The sequence below is a fragment of the Plecotus auritus genome (genome assembly GCF_963455305.1).
Source record: "Plecotus auritus genome assembly, chromosome: 6".
NCBI lineage: Eukaryota > Metazoa > Chordata > Mammalia > Chiroptera > Vespertilionidae > Plecotus > Plecotus auritus.
In genome coordinates, this window is record NC_137773.1 from 63,355,634 (window position 1) to 63,372,348 (window position 16,715).

The 16,715-nt window shown below is 37.3% G+C and overlaps 1 protein-coding gene across 1 annotated transcript in view; it reads right to left on the bottom strand.

Moving 5' to 3' along the window:
* Window positions 1-1,231: 1,231 nt before the first annotated feature.
* The window catches only part of KLHL2 (kelch like family member 2), an 88,617-nt gene continuing 73,133 nt past the window's right edge, over window positions 1,232-16,715 (bottom strand). The window contains exons 10-15 of the mRNA XM_080675830.1: window positions 11,433-11,630; window positions 10,892-10,993; window positions 9,499-9,627; window positions 8,229-8,369; window positions 3,525-3,668; window positions 1,232-2,362 (exon numbers count right to left, since the gene is read on the bottom strand). Coding sequence (XP_080531956.1) covers window positions 2,334-2,362; window positions 3,525-3,668; window positions 8,229-8,369; window positions 9,499-9,627; window positions 10,892-10,993; window positions 11,433-11,630 — 743 coding nt within the window. The 3' untranslated portion in view covers window positions 1,232-2,333. The remainder of the gene's footprint in view (window positions 2,363-3,524; window positions 3,669-8,228; window positions 8,370-9,498; window positions 9,628-10,891; window positions 10,994-11,432; window positions 11,631-16,715) is intronic.

Consider the following 16,715-nt stretch of genomic DNA (forward strand, 5'->3'; position numbering starts at 1 on the left):
GTATTTTCCAAGTGCTGCTGAAATTTGTATGTGAAAAATGAAGATTTGAGTCTTGGCATACTTGATATTTAAGAGTGTTAATTTCTGAAGCAATTGATCAACAGGTTACTTCTTGTGGTCTTGGGTCATTAGCAGAGGGGAGGGTTTTTGCATTCTCATCTTTTGTACCAGGATCTAGATCAGACTGTTTAGGTGTGGTTAAAGATGAGGGGAGCTTTGGAAACAGTTGTATTACATCTCTTTGGGGGTTAGAATATGTTCTGTGAAGTGCTCATCCCTTCCTACTCCAAACATCTCTACAATGGCCAGACAGCATGTTTATGTTGCCCCCAAATTCAACATAGGAATTTGATGGAGACATAATCCCCAAAGTAATGGTATGAGACACTGGAGCCTGATTAGGTCAGGAGGGACTAAGAGTTCTTATGAATGGGATTAGTGCTCTTATGAAATTGAAACAGAGAGATCCCTTAGCGTGAGAAGACACAGCAAAAAGACAGTCTATGATCCAGGAAGTGGGTTCTCACTAGACATTGAATCTGCTGATGCCTTGATCTTGAAATTCTCAACTTTCAGAATTGTGAGATATGCAATTTTTGTTGTTATATAAAATGAATTAAAAAATAAATATGGTTCTATGTTTAAATGTGAATACTCTATATTAAATAGATATTATATCACAGTTATAAATCTTTCCTCCCAACTGTTCTGGCAACAAGTTCATGCTAACCTTTTAAATTCCTCTCCTGAGGAATAGCCACCATATCCCATCACCTCCTGTCCTTCTCCCTTTCTTCTCTACCCCTCTTGTGTCCAGCACCTCACCTGTCCACCCCGCTCCCCAACTCCCGTTTCCTTAATTCCTTTTATTTTATATCAAAATTAGTTTCTTTAGAGTATATATTTTTTCTTTGATTTTTTTGGTTCAATGCTATTTGTGTTATCTTTACCTTGTGTCCTGCCCATTTGAGGGACAGAGGAATATAAAAACTTAAAATATCACCAGTCCTTGGGAGACTTCTCCTTGATAGTTGAGGTAACTTTTTCTTGGAGAACAATTTTCAGTGACTTCAGTTATTGATTTAACAGACTTGCCTAAGAGGTTACTTTGGCAACAAATAAAAAGTATTGATTTGTGAAGTTAGAAAATGCAAATTTTACAAAAGAACAGAGAAACTGAGCAGGCAACTTTCTTAAAATCAAACTAAATGGATAAAAATCAAGGACAATGTAAAACAAATAATATACAAACTTTTATTCAAAGGTAATTCCAGAAAGACATGTTTTGGTCATTTTTAAAGTGAGATTAATTGAAGACCTCAGAAAAATTTTATCTGATCAGCACACATGGCTACTCACAGAAAGTTCTCTCTTCTGTTAATAGCAGCTAAATTTATACACACGGAAAAAATTCTTAAGACCATGCAAATTCAATTGAATTCCATACATTCATTATATTCATCAAAAACCTGCAGTAATGATCATGCCAAAGTGTTACTTTAAGAAAAAAATTAAAAAATACACACCGAAAACATGACCAAGATTAAATCAAAGGAAGGAAATAATAAATAAGCATAATTTACATTTTATTTTTAAAAAGTTTGGCATCACACATATTCAAGTGTGTTACACCATGTTCATTCCTCAGAAGTGGCATTTTATAGTGTTAAGCATTGTTAAATTATCAAAAAATACAACTCTGTTTTACAATGTAGTACTGGCATAATTCAAAGTACTGTGCCAATTATAAATAGTATAATCAAGTTTCAAATATCTTTTCAAACATATTTAAAGGAAAGCATATACACACACAGTTATATGCACACCATTTATTATACTCATGTAATCAAAGGTATTTTATAAAAGCACACAGTTTTATCCCTCAACTAGTTTGTATACTTACATAGAATTTAATACCTGTCCAAAGATTTTCAGTTCCTGTGTACAGATTTTCAGGAGAAGGAATAAAGAAAAAATTAATTTTACAACACATATTCTTTTGTCCTCCTTCACAAAATAATCCATAGTCATTCAAGGTTGATAATTAGTCTTTATGAAAGCAACTGTTGTCTAAAGACTGAAGAGTAAGTACTGCAGTCCAGGTTTTTTATTAAAATTCAGTCAGCTGCTGCTCATTGCAGAAAAAGCCTACACGGTGCTTCTACCAAAAATAATCTTCAGAATCTGAGGCCTCTAAAGGCAGCCGATCTTATTTTCTGCGGAGACTTAAAGTGCAGCGACAAGTGGAGAAGTGCTGGATTCTCAAGTCACTTCAGAAATACTTGTTGAAGTCTGTTTCTCATGTATAAATATGCCAAAAATGTCCTTCGGGCTCATAACGGTTTATCAATAACTGTGACCCCTAAGCAAAGAAATGAAGAAATGAAACAGAAGTTACAGGCAGCATTCTGTGTATCTGAGAAAATACTGAATTCTTTATTTAATACTCAAGCAACAGGGTCTGAGCAAATCATGCTGTATCAAAAGTACTATCATTTTAATTTAAATTGCAGTGAAATCTGTTTAGTTTTAGACCAAAACGTCAGACTATTTAATCCAGATTACTCTTTTGCTCTTTGCAGTTACAAAGAAGGAACAATAAATTTCCTCAGGAAATACTAAAATCCACCTAACACCCAAAGGACCCAAAGAAACTTTCAGGGGTGATTAATACTTATTTTCATTATTTTGACTATGGTATTGGTTTCATGGGTATATATATATGTCAAAACTAATAAAATTGTATGCTTAAATATATGCTATTTTTCCTATGTCAATTACATATCAATGAAACTTAAAAAAATTTTCCTAATTTTCAGCCATGTTATTCTGGAATCCTACTGTGTATAGTTCTATTAAATGTTGTTTTGGATGATACATAAATAATAGTGATGGTTAATTAGTATAAACTTCTTTTTTCTCCACAACTGGATCAATATTAGCATGTTATTGAAACATTCTAATATTTAAAGTGATATAAATTCCTATCATCAGAGGAATTAATATGTAACATACAGTTTTGAAGGCTCATCATTATATTTAATAAAGAGAATTACCATTTCTCTTACTAAGAGCATGGACCAAAATTATATTTTATAATTCAACCAGTGCTATTCAAAAGTAAGAAAAATTATTTCACAGCCTCACTATAATACTATCACACAAGCCCTGACAGAGGGATGTTGTAGGGGTCAAATTTCTTGTGTATCTGAGTAATGAAAGCCTCGTTACACAGTGAATTCCACTCCACTGCATACAGATATTAGCCATGTTAAGTTTTAGTATATGATCCTGCAATGGAAAGATTTATAATTTCAAATACAAAGGATTGTAGAATGATAAAAGAATACCACTGCTTTATTTCAGAAAATACACATCCAATATTGTTTTAAGAACAAGAAATAAAATATACTTTGAGAAAAGACTTTCTTCTTATAACATTAAAAATTTTTAATGTAAAAATCATAATGGTGTAATTTTCTATATTGTAATAGAAGACTGTTAGAAAAGTAGACAATTTTTACCTGCATAACTTCTCCCTGTGCTCATACAAGATGACACAACTGTCCATTTATCAGTTGTTGGGTTATAATATTCTACTGATGCCAAGTTACAGGAGCCATCATCCCCTCCAACTACATATAACAGACCATTGACAGCACAAACGCCTTTAAAAAAATTAGAGAAAAAAAGCAATTATTTAAAAAATTTAGATGAATATTAATATTCCTGCACATTTGGTGAGGTGATCCAGAGACACTTTCTTAAAGGAGGCAAGAAAAGAAGATGGTGGAGAGAAGGAATTGTTTTTATATGGGAGAGTCTAATACCACTTCTAAGCTCCTACTGTGTCATTTATGCAGTAGCTGCTTTATTTTTTTAAATTTCAGATTTGCTGTTTCTTTTGTCTCTTTTTTGTTTTTGTTTTTAATTTTTATTGATTTCAGATAGGAAGGGAAAGAGAGAGATAGAAACATCAATGATGAGAATCATTGGTTGGCTGCCTCCTGCACGCCTCCTACTGGGTGGGGATCAAGCCCGCAACCCAGGCATGTGCCCTTGACCAGGATCAAACCTGGGACCCTTCAGTCTGCAGGCCAATGCTCTATCCACTGAGCCAAACCGGCTAGGGCTAGCTGCTCTATTTTTGCTTTACTTTATTTAATCTTCACAATAATCTTACTTACAGGTTAGAAACAATGTTAATCCACATTTTATTATTAAAAAGAAAAAACATTAGGATCAAATAAGTTTAGTAACTCAAAGTCAACTTGTTAGGGAAACCTAAGGAAAAACTATAAAGGGTATCTCAAAAAACATGTATACACACTTTAATAGCTGATGCCTCAATTGATATTTTTTTCTTTTCATCTAGACTAAGCTTTGAACAAAGGAAATTCATCCTAAAATGCTACAGGAAGTTTGAAAATGCAGTTGCAGTACTAACACTGCCTTTATAACTATTCAAAGTGTGTAGACATTTTTTTGGGGACAGAGGGTATATACACACTTTAACAGCTGATAACTCAATTTTCACTCCTTTTCATGTTTAACTGATTTGAAATAATGGGAGAAGCCAGACTAAGCTTTGAACAAATAAAATTTATCCACGAGACTTTTTTATGGGGATACATAAAAGATAAAAGTTTAAGGTACAAAACCAGCAACAGTTGATAATTTGAGGGCATACAAATACTGAACGAAACGATTCTTGATGTTTGCTATTCCATTGCTTCATATTATCAGCAGTGCCTGGACCAGAATGGTCATCAGTTTGAAAATGGGAGTTGACAAAAATATTATTCACTTCTGTGGATTCTTTCAAATTTTGAAAATGAACTGTATGTTAATAAACACTGACTTTATAATCATTCAAAGTGTTTATACATTTTTTTGGATATCCTATGTTTTAGTAGAAGATAAAAATGATTCTAAATTTTAATTACTATACTCACTGGTTAACTATTTTATCTCCTTCAAAAAGGGAGAGCAATATTATTTATTTCATTATTATAGATAACTCATGGGTTATTTTTTTTGCAAGAATTTAAAACATTTAAAAAAGTATAAAGAAAAAAGGATCAACTCTAATCCTATACTCCTTAGAATAATGACCATGAAATTGTGATCTCTACTCTTACCAACTGTTTTCTATGCAAAAATACTCAGACACTTGTATTAAACCCCACAGTAGCTCATAATACACATGCTACTTTATTATTCACCCATTTCCTCCAAATAATATACCTTGGACATCTGCCCAAGTTAATAAATATAGATCTCCATAATTTTAAGTGACTGCTTAGTACTCCATGTATGATAATACCATAATTTTATTGTCTTTGATGGACATCAAAAATATTTACTAATGGATATTAAGATATTCTTAGTTTTTTTTCCCTTTTATCAATGATGTTGCAATGAATAAGGATCTCTCTTGCATACTTTTTTTCATCCTTGTGCAACTATTAATGTAATTTTTTACAAAAAAAATTGCTGAGTTAAAAGATAAACACCTTTATTTCCATCCTATCTAATAAAAGAGTAATATGCAAATTGACCATACCTCTGCTACACCCACAAGCCACGCTCACCAGCCAATCAGGAGCGAGTATGCAAATTAACCCAGCCAAGATGGCTATGGCCACGGAGCGAGCAGGAGGCTTGGGTTTCCCCGGCAATGGAGGAAGCCAAGCTTTCCACCCGCCCTGGCCTGCCCTAGCCTCTGCTCCAGGCTACAAAGTTTCAATTATAGAAGATAAATAAATCCCAGATACCAGGGCCTCCACTTGGGTCGCCAGGTGCGTGGCTGGCCTGCAAACCACGACAGGCCCCTCGCCCAGGCTGCCCCACGCCCCAAGGGAACCCCCACCCTGATCTGGGACACCCTTCAGAGCAAACCAGCCAGCCCCGACCCGTGCACCAGGCCTCTATACTATCTAATAAAAGAGCAATATGCAAATTGACCATCACTCCAACACACAAGATGGCTGCCCCCATGTGGTCAAAGATCCTGCCCCCATGTGGACACAAGATGGCCGCCACAAGATGGCCAGCAGGGGAGGAACCAGGCCTGCAAGGGAGGGCAGTTGTGGGCGATCAGGCCAGCATGGGAGGGCAGTTGGGAGGGACCAGGCCTGCAAGGGAGGGCAGTTGTGGGCGATCAAGCCTGCAGGGGAGGGCAGTTAGGGGTGACCAGGCTGGCAGAGGAGGGAAGTTGGGGGTGACTGGGCCTGCAGGGAAAGGCAGTTGGGGGGGGGGGGACCCAGGCCTGCAGGGGAGAGCAGTTGGAAGGGACCAGGCCTGAAGGGGAGGGCAGTTGGAAGGGACCAGGCCTGCAGGGGAGGGCAGTTGGGGGGGACAAAGCCTGCAGAAGAGGGCAGTTAGGGGTGACCAGGCCTGCAGAGGCGGGCAGTTAGGGGCAATTGGGCTGGCAGTGGAGCAGTTAGGCATCAATCAGGCTGGCAGGGGAGTGGTAAGGGGGTGATCAGGCTGGCAGGCAGAAGTGGTTAGGGGCAATCAGGAAGGCAGGCAGGCGAGCAGTTGGGAGCCAGCAGTCCTGGATTGTGAGAGAGATGTCCGACTGGCCGTTTAGGCCTGATCCTATTGATCGGGCCTAAACAGGCAGTCGGACATCCCTTGAGGGGTCCCAGATTGGAGAGGGTGCAGGCTGGGCTGAGGAACTCACCCTCACACCCCCTGTGCACGAATTTCATGCACTGGGCCTCTAGTATTTTTATAAAGTGTATTTAATAATTCTAAACAAGATTCAGAGCCATTATGAACTAGTACTAAAGGGCATCAAAAAATCCAGAAGAATGCTCACACACTGGTCTTTGTAGTTCCATAGATAGTTTTACTGATATAATTAATAGATGTTCACAGATTTTTATATTAACAAAATAATGAGCCAACTCTACTTGTATATACAGCATTTAAAAGTGCAAATGGAGTGAATCTTCTGTACTAACACTAAATTGTGTTACTATACTAGTCTCTTGACAGGAAGTAAATTTATTTCATTTTAAAGTAGTTCAAATATTTGAAAAGTAAGAGCGGGGCAATGATTGCTCTACATAGTATGCCCTTATTCTTCTGGCTAGCAGAAATGAGCTTATTTTGATTTGAAAATACAACATGAGTAAAGGAAAATAATAATATTATTCCAACCTTCAGGAAAATAATAATGAAAGTTCAAATTGCAATATATGTCCTAATCTAGGGAAGGCATGTGCACGTATTACTTTGATTTTTCTAACTTAATACCTATATACTGGGGTCAAGCACTCATTCTACCTATGGCCCAGATCTGTGGATCTTACCATGATTCTGGACTATCTATAGCTGAGAGGTTTCTAGGACATTACCAAATACAAATGATTGAATGAGGTGCAAGTTCACTGTTGCAGACAGTCCTTGCAGTCCCATTTACTAATATTTAGTTCCCCATAGTAATCACACTTAAATTGAGAAATTAAGAAGAGCATTTTGGAGGGTGTGGAGCATGCATCTTGCAACATCATCCAATGGTATACAGTGAGTTTGAGATTCATCAGGAACATATTTTGGATTATGGGAAACAGCATGAAGATAATGGCATTTTAAAGAAGAAAAGCATTTCCCAAAAGACTGGCTTTCCTGAATGTATTTCCATTTCCCTTCCATGGATTTTCTTTTCAAAGAGTTAGTTTCCTAATCTGGAAGACCTCAGTTTTCTTAAAATTATTTGTTGTTGTTTTAGCTTTTCCACTTCATAGACATCCTAAACTGTATTAGATTAGGGTTAGCTTCTTTGGGCTTCCTTCCAGATTCAGATAAACACTAGCTTTTTAATCCAGTATGAATATTTACTCAACTGGACCAAATTTCCTAAGAACTGGGTTTTGTAGTACGTGATACATGGTAAAGACTCAAAAATTTTTGTGGTGAGAGTGAGTGAACCAATGTCAAATAAAGAGGGCTCTTCTTCTAATTTAGTCTCTACATTCATCACCAAAAATAGCCACTAGGAGAAACTGTAAGTTAACTGACGTGTCACGACAACTTGCTACGTTCCAGACCCTATACTAAGCATTCAGTATATAGGATTATTACATAAAATTCTGCCTTTAAAGACCTAGTCCATTAGAAAACCCAGATCAATAAAAGAACAATGGAAACACACAGGGATACTATACAACTGTAAATACAATTCATATATATTTTACAATTGTGAACTAGACAGATACCTGCATTTCTTCTGCACATGTTCATATCTGCAACCTGTCTCCATGTATTGGTAGTGGGATCATACACTTCAACACTTTTTCGCACTAAAGGGCCATCATGACCCCCTACAGCATACAATAAGTTGTTTAACACACCAACACCTATAAAACACAAAGAACCAAACTATAGAATAAAAGGAGCAATAAATTTATAGCATATTAGGGTTTATTCAAATGACTTATAACTAAAGTTTTTGAAATTATTATTCATAGTAAAAGTAAGTGGATATTTTTTAAAGTGGATATTAAAAGTATACAACCTAAAAAATGGAAATAAATAAAAATGGACAAATGAGTATCACAATAAGAACTATTATTCTAAAAAGAGAGGCCATTAATCATTTTGAAAACAACTTTCATGATAAAAACAAATCAGTACTGTTGAGGAGAGACTGTTCCCTGAGGTGACTGATGTTGGACCCTCTAGTCAGAAGATTACTTCTCGGGGAGGGGGGGGCAATGGTAAGATATGTACACATATAATACCTTAATAAAAATATATATAAAAGAATAAATAAATAAATAAATAAATAAATAAATTAATTAATTAAAAAGAAGATTATTTCTCATAAATTCCTTCAGGGACTGCTGACCCCTCCCCTACACCCCAAATGTGCTGCCTCTTGGAACATGTCTGTACCCCAGCCCAGGCAAACATGTAAAGCATTTTCTCCTTATCAGGGGTAGGTCATGCCCCAGTAACCCTATCCATCCTGCCCTGTCCTATATAACCCCTTAGTGCCTGCCATGTGGCAGGGAGGGTATCCATGTCCTCTTGCTGCAGCCCAAGACACACCTTGTATGTAATCCCCCTTAATAAACACGTAATGCTGGATTATCAACCTCTTTCTTTGGTCTCTCAACCCTGGGAAATTTTACATAACAAGTATTAAAGCACAAAATTTGTAAGAAATGGATATGAAGAGACTTGATAATGAAGCAAGTTCTTCATGAGCACTAAAAATAAAAAAACTAAGAGAAATGCCAAACAATGGAAATAATTAACTGAAACAGAGAGGAAGCCTTTAATGTAGCACTTGGAAATTTTACAAAGTGAAATTTAAGTGCAGCTACCTACCACTACCTGTGTAATTCAAAGGACACTTTAACAATGTTATTAGAATCAGTATATATTTTCTGAAAACATAAAAATATGTCAGTGAATCATTTCACTTGTTTAATTCTTTTCCATCATTTTCTACTTCAATTGCTAAATGAGGTTCCTATTCACCTGCTCCACTCCGCCTGGTACTCATTTCTGCTATATAGGCCCACTCGTTGCTCGTAGCATTATAGCATTCGACGGTGCTGAGACACTGACGGGAAGCTCCATCATAACCCCCTACGGCATACAGCAAACCTAAACATGGGATCACAAAGAAAGCCATATTCATACAGAGCTTTTTTTCAAGTCAGAAGGTAATATATTTTCCTCCATGATAGCAGAGTTTCCCTTTAAAGTGTTACTGATTTGCCTAATGGTGATATGTAGAGTTACCAAATCATATTATGAAGATCTGCAGAGTATATATTATTATATTAATGTAACATTTTCATCAATAATCTGACAGACAGAACAGAAAGTATACTCATGTCTTTGGGTAACACTATTTGATAAGTGAACAACACCCTGGCAAAAAAATTAAATATCAAAGTTATCTTAGTAAATTAAAAAAAAAAAAGTTAATCCAAGAGTTAGTAACAGTGTAAAATAAAATATTATTTGGCAACAAAAAGAAATGAGGTACCAGTAAATGCTACAGCAAAAATGAACCCTGAAAATTGTGCTAAGTCAGAGAAGCCAGTCACAAAGGACCAAATCCTGTGAAATGTCCAGAAATGGAAAATTTATATAGAGACAGAAAGTAGAGTAGTGGCTGCTGACAGCTAGAGAGGATGGAGGTGACAGTTAAGGGGAGTAGGGATGCTTTTGGGGGTAATAAAAATGTTCTAAAATGAATTGTGATGGATACACGCTGAATTGCACACTTTAAATGGATAAATTGTATAATGTAATTTATCCTTCAATAAAGCTGCTAAAGAAAAATAAGGTAGTGCAAAGAATTATATCCATAGTGGGGAGGGCATGGCAACCCACAAATTTACCCAAGTGGGGGGGGGGGGCGCGCGCGGAAATCACACCAAAAAATCCTTACAGCCTTTCTTAAACTCTGCTGGGAGACAAAGTACAATATAAATAAATAATTGTGGCAATCCATCCCTTAAACGTTAAACAGCCTTCTCTAGATATAGAATTTTGCATATGTGCCATCTGATTTGTTCTCCCAAATAATTGCATTAATATCAGTTAACATTTTTATATAGGTTACATATGCAAAGAGACAGAGAAGGGAGGAAAGAAGAGGGAGACTCTGACAGAGGGTGTGAGGGTGTAAGAACAGCTAGAGTGGGCACGGGAGGGCCTTATATAGGTTATATAGACAAGCTAACATTTTTTTAAAGGATAATTAAAATTTTACAATACTACGTTCCCTTTTAAATGACCACTTGCCTGCCCATTTAGAGGCTCGTGTTTAGATTATTGGAAGAACCGAACCGCTCCTAACAATCAAGAAGCCACAGGTACCTGAAAACGCTCCCCGGCAGGAAGCGTCTGCACCTACCTCCAACAACGCCGACGCCAACACTGCTCCTCCTTGTGTTCATGGGAGCCACGTGAAACCACTCGTTGGACTTTATGTTATACGCTTCCACCGATGATAAACCTGTAATGAAACACAGTGCTCTTCTTTTCCTCCTCTAGAAAAAATGCAAGGTGATTGTTCTTTTATACATATGTTGTTAGGAAACAATAGTTCAGGTATGTGAAACTGGGTTAAAATTGAAAGAGAAAAATGATGGAATGTCAACATATCGATTAAGTGATAAATAGGAATGACTTCTCTTCCAGAGGGCTCCTACCCAAACTACTAACATTTATTAGCTTTTTAAACTTAGTGAGATGACTGATACTAATGCAACAGAAGGAAATTTTACATACCACTCTTATATCACTTAAAGAAATTCTTGATGGAATTTTTAAACTTAGCTTTATAATATCTGTTAAAATGCTCAGATATCTCATAATTGTGCCATGATACGCTCTGTAAAGTGATCGCTATATTAATTCTAACAGCAATGTGAAAAAAATGCAAAGGAAATCACCTGTACTCCCATCAAAGCCTCCCACGGCATATAACAATCCATTTAATACAGCAGCCCCCAAAGTGCTTCTCCGGTCTCGCATGTTAGCAACACTGGTCCACTGATCTTTCACGGGGTCATAGGAATCCACAGTGCGGACTCGTAAGGAGCCATTAAAGCCTCCGACAGCAAAAACCAGCCCAGCCATGTAGACCATGCCTGCAAAAGAAATACAGCCGTTAACGATGACTGTGTGGCCACACTACCACCACTACCTAAAGACTGCTTTCAATAGACTACAGCTGTTATTAGAATAAGTTATTCTTAAGAGAATCCTGACTGAATAAATAGGTCCTAAGAAATGCTATTCATTAGCAAGACTACATAATGACTAATGGTCCTCCTTTCTAAGATTATTAAAATGCAATGTGCCTGGCAGATTGAGCATCAACCTATGAATTAGGAGGTCAGGGTTCAACTCCCGTTCGGAGCACATGCCAGGGTTACAAGCTCGATCCCCAGTAGGGGCTGTGCAGGAGGCAATCGATCAATGATTCTCATAATTGATGTTTCTCTCCCTCTCCCTTCCTCTCTGAAATCAATAAAAATGTATCTTTTTTAATGCAGTGGCATGAGCTGAGGTCTAGGCTTTTTCAAAGACTTATTTACAGACTTAAAAATTGAGCCAACTCCTCCAACCTGTGTACTTATCCCATCGCTTTCAATTTTGAATCTTCTACTCCATGTGTCTGTACTTAATTTGCAGAACGTGCTCCCAGTTTGTCCTGTAGTGGGCTAAATCAGGAGTCAGTAAATTACATCCTGTAGGCTATTTTTGTAGAACCCAGGAGCTAAGAATGATTTTACATATTTAATAGTTGAAAAACAATTTAAAAAAAAAGAATGTTCTATAACACATAAAAAATTATATGAAATTGAAGTTTCAGCATCCATAAATAAAGCTTTATTGGAACACAGCCCTACCCATTCATTTATATAGTGTCTATGGCTGTTTTCATACTACAGAGATATTTTAGTAATTGTAGCAGAGACCATATAACCCACAAACTCTCTGATTCTGTAAGAAAACGTGTCCTGATTCCTGGGGCTAATGAGATGTTAGGTGATCTCTGGACAGAAAAACCACATCGCTAAAGTTTTCAACTACCTTTCCACTTCCTGAGCTTTTTCTTGCTGTTGTCCTTATCTGAGAAGTACCTCTCACTTAGTGATCTTCAAGTTCAAGCCCCAGTGAAAGTTCCACAATCTCTATGAGGCCTTCCCCAACCACTTGTGCCTGAGGGATTACCTATAGCTCCCGAACGCCTACAGCAAATACACCTATTTTGAGTTTAATAAATCTTATACAGCCTACAATATCATTGCTTTAAATTGTTCAAATTTTTGTTGTTCTTAAATTCTGTAATTTTTATGTTGCTAGCCCAGCTTGAGGGCAGGCACTGTGCCTCCCAGTTCTCTCAATCCAGTGGAGAAAACAGGAATCACCAGCGCTAAGTGTTTGACTAGCTCAGTGTTTCATATGGTGTGGTCAGGTAGGGTGTACACCACTACCCGCTACTGTCTTACCCTCTGGTGCTTTTTCTCCCCAGCCCCCTAAATTACATGGTTGTGCAATCCTTTATATGCCATCAAGACTCATGAACACAGATGCCAAAATCCTCAACAAAATTCTAGCAAATCAGATCCAGCATTACATCAGAAAGATTATACACCATGACCAAGTAGGATTTATCCCGGGGATACAAGGATGGTACAATATCCGCAAATCAATAAACATGATACATCACATAAACAAATTGAGAGATAAAAATCACAGTCATATCAATTGATACAGAAAAAGCATTTGACAAAATTCAACACCCTTTCTTGATAAAAACCCTCAGCAAAATGGGAATAGAGGGATCATACCTCAACATAATAAAAGCCATATATGACAAACCTACAGCCAACATCATATTCAATGGGCAAAAACTAAAATCATTTCCCCTAAGAACAGGAATGAGACAGGGATGCCCACTTTTACCTCTCCTGTTTGACATAGTACTGGAAGTGCTAGCCTAGCAATTGGACAAGAAAAAGAAATAAAAGGTATCCAAATTAGAAAAGAAGACATAAAATTATTATTATTCGCAGATGATGATACTGTACATAGAAAACCCTAGACTCCATCAAAAATTATTAGACTTAATAAATAAATTTGGCAATGTAGCAGGATACAAAATTAATGCCAAGAAATCTATGACATTTGTATACACCAATAGTGAACTTACAGAAAGAGAGATTATAAAAATAATCCCACTTACCATCACACCAAAAAAATTAAGATACCTAGGAATAAACTTAACTAAGGAGGTAAAAGACCTACACGCGGAAAATTACAGGACACTGAAAAAAGAGATAGAGGAAGACGTAAACAGATGAAAGAATATACCGTGTTCATGGATTGGTAGAATTAACATCATTAAAATGTCCATATTATCCAAAGCAATCTATAGATTTAATGCACTCCCCATTAAAATACCAACGGCATATTTCACAGACCTAGAACGAACTCTCCAAAAATTCATCTGGAATGAAAAAAGACCCCGAATAGCCATAGCAATCCTGAGAAAGAAGAACAAAGTAGGTGGGATCTCAATACCAGATATGAAGCTGTATTACAAAGCCACTGTTCTCAAAACAGCCTGGTACTGGCACAAGAACAGACATATAGACCAATGTAATAGAATAGAGAATCCAGATATCGACCCAAACCACTATGCCCAATTAATATTTGACAAGGGATGCAAGAATATACAATGGAGTCAAGACAGTCTCTTCAATAAATGGTGTTAGGAAAATTGGACAGATACAAGCAAAAAAAATAAAACTAGACCACCAACTTACACCATACACAAAAATAAACTCAAAATGGATAAAGGACTTAACCATAAGACAGGAAACCATAAAAATATTAGAGGAATCTATAGGCAGCAAAATCTCAGACTTATGCCGAAGCAGTATCTTCACCAATACAGCTCCTAGGGCAATGGAAACTAAAGAGAAAATAAACAAATGAGACTACATCAAAATAAGAAGCTTCTGTACAGCAAGAGAAACCATCAACAAAACAACAAGAAAGACCACTACGTGGGAGAACATATTTGCCAATGTTATCACTGATAAGGGTTTAATCTCCAACATTTACAGGGAACTCATACAACTTAACAAAAGGAAGATTAACAACCCAATCAAAAAATGGGCAATGGACCTAAATAGACACTTTTTGAAAGAGGACATAAGGAAGGCCCAGAGACATAAGAAACATGCTCAAAGTCAATAATCATCGGAGAGATGCAAATCAAAACGACGAGATACCATCTCACACCTGTCAGGATGGCTATCATCAAAAAATCAACAAAGACAAGTGCTGGCGAGGATGTGGAGAAAAAGGAACCCTCCTGCACTGCTGGTTGGAATGCAGACTGGTGCAGCCACTGTAGAAGACAGTATGGAGTTTCCTCAAAAGTTAAAAATGGAACTCCCATTTGACCCATTAATCCCACTCCTAGGAATATATCCCAAGGAACCAGAAACACCAATGAGAAAGGATATATGCACCCCTATGTTCATAGCAGCACAATTTACAACAGCTAAGATTTGGAAACAGGCTAAGTGCCCATCAGCAGATGAGTGGATTAAAAAACTATGGTACATGTACATAATGGAATACTATGCCACTATAAAAAAGAAGGAACTTTTACCTTTTTTACAGCATGGATGGAACTGGAGAGCATTATGCTAAGCGAAATAAGCCAGTCAGAGAAAGATAAATATCATATGATCTCACTCATATGTGGGATATAATGATCAACATAATTTGATGAACAATAATAGATCCAGAAACAAATGGCAAGGGATGGAGGGGGTTATAAAGCAACCAAAAGACTTGTACGCATGCATATTAGCATAACCAATGGACACAGACACTGGGGCAGTGGGGGCTTGCCCGGGATGGGAATGGCTGGTGCCGGGGGGAGGCCGGGGGTCAACTGGGGAAAAAGGAGACTTACGTAAAACTTTAGATAATAAAAAAAATTTATAAAAACAAAACTGTGGTACATCTATACAATGGAATACTACGCTGCGGTAAAAAAGAAGGAATTCTTACCATTTACAACAGCATGGATGGAACCAGAGAGCATTATGCTACACTCATTTGTGGAATATAATGAACAACATAAACTGAACAAAAACAGATCCAGAGACAGAGAAGCATGGATCAGACTGTCAAACCTTAGAGGGAAGGTAGGGGAGTGTAGGAGTAAGGGGGAAGAGATCAACCAAAGGATTTGTATGCATGCATATAAGCCTAACCAATGGATACAGACACCAGGGGGGTGAGGGCATGGGTGGGGGATGGTGGACAATGTGGGGATAAGGACACATGTAATACTTTAATCAATAAAGAAAAAAAAAAAAAAGACTCTTCACAATTCAAATAAATCTGTGCATTGACAGCTCCCTGTCAGGGAAATGACTTTTCAGTCCCTGGTTCAATCAGGAAATGAATACTCAGGCCATTTTCAGGTAAATTGAGAGTGAGGGGAGCTGTGGGCAATGCACTATTTAGGTAGGCAGAGAACTAGCAAATGATTAAGGATAGCCACTAGATTTCCTGAGCACCCCCGATAGCAGGAAATGTGGTAGATCTCCTGAGAGAGCCTGGGCACTAGTCAGCAGTGACAAAGCAAGCAGCATATTTCAGCACGAAAATGTTCTATATCCAAATTTTAAGTAACACTGGGGAATGTTCACTGTGAATCTGGGCCACTGAAATATTCATTTTATTTTCTCTACAAACAAAACAAAATAAAAATCTATCATATCTTAGTGACAGTATGGTATGCTTAGCAAGTGACAAGGAAAAATGAATAAATGAATCAATGTATGATATGAGATTCCCACTCCCCCTCCAAACATTCTGGGTGGAGAGGGGTTCGAACTAGAAGAACTAGTTCCCACAAAGTTACAGGGAACCAAAGCTCCCAGACGTGGGAGTAATTTGGCCAAGATTACAGTTAAAGGGCATCAGGTCTAATGTGAAGGAGGTGGGGGCCTGATGACATAATAAGCGTGAAATTTACTCATGAGCAGTACACTTTGGAATGGGTCCAGTTCAATGACTTATGGTGCAATGAAAAACAAACTAATTCCTGAAACCAGGAATAAGATATGAATTAAGAAACCAATTATAAATATCATGGAAGATGCCATATCCAACAGTAACAATAAAGATAAAAT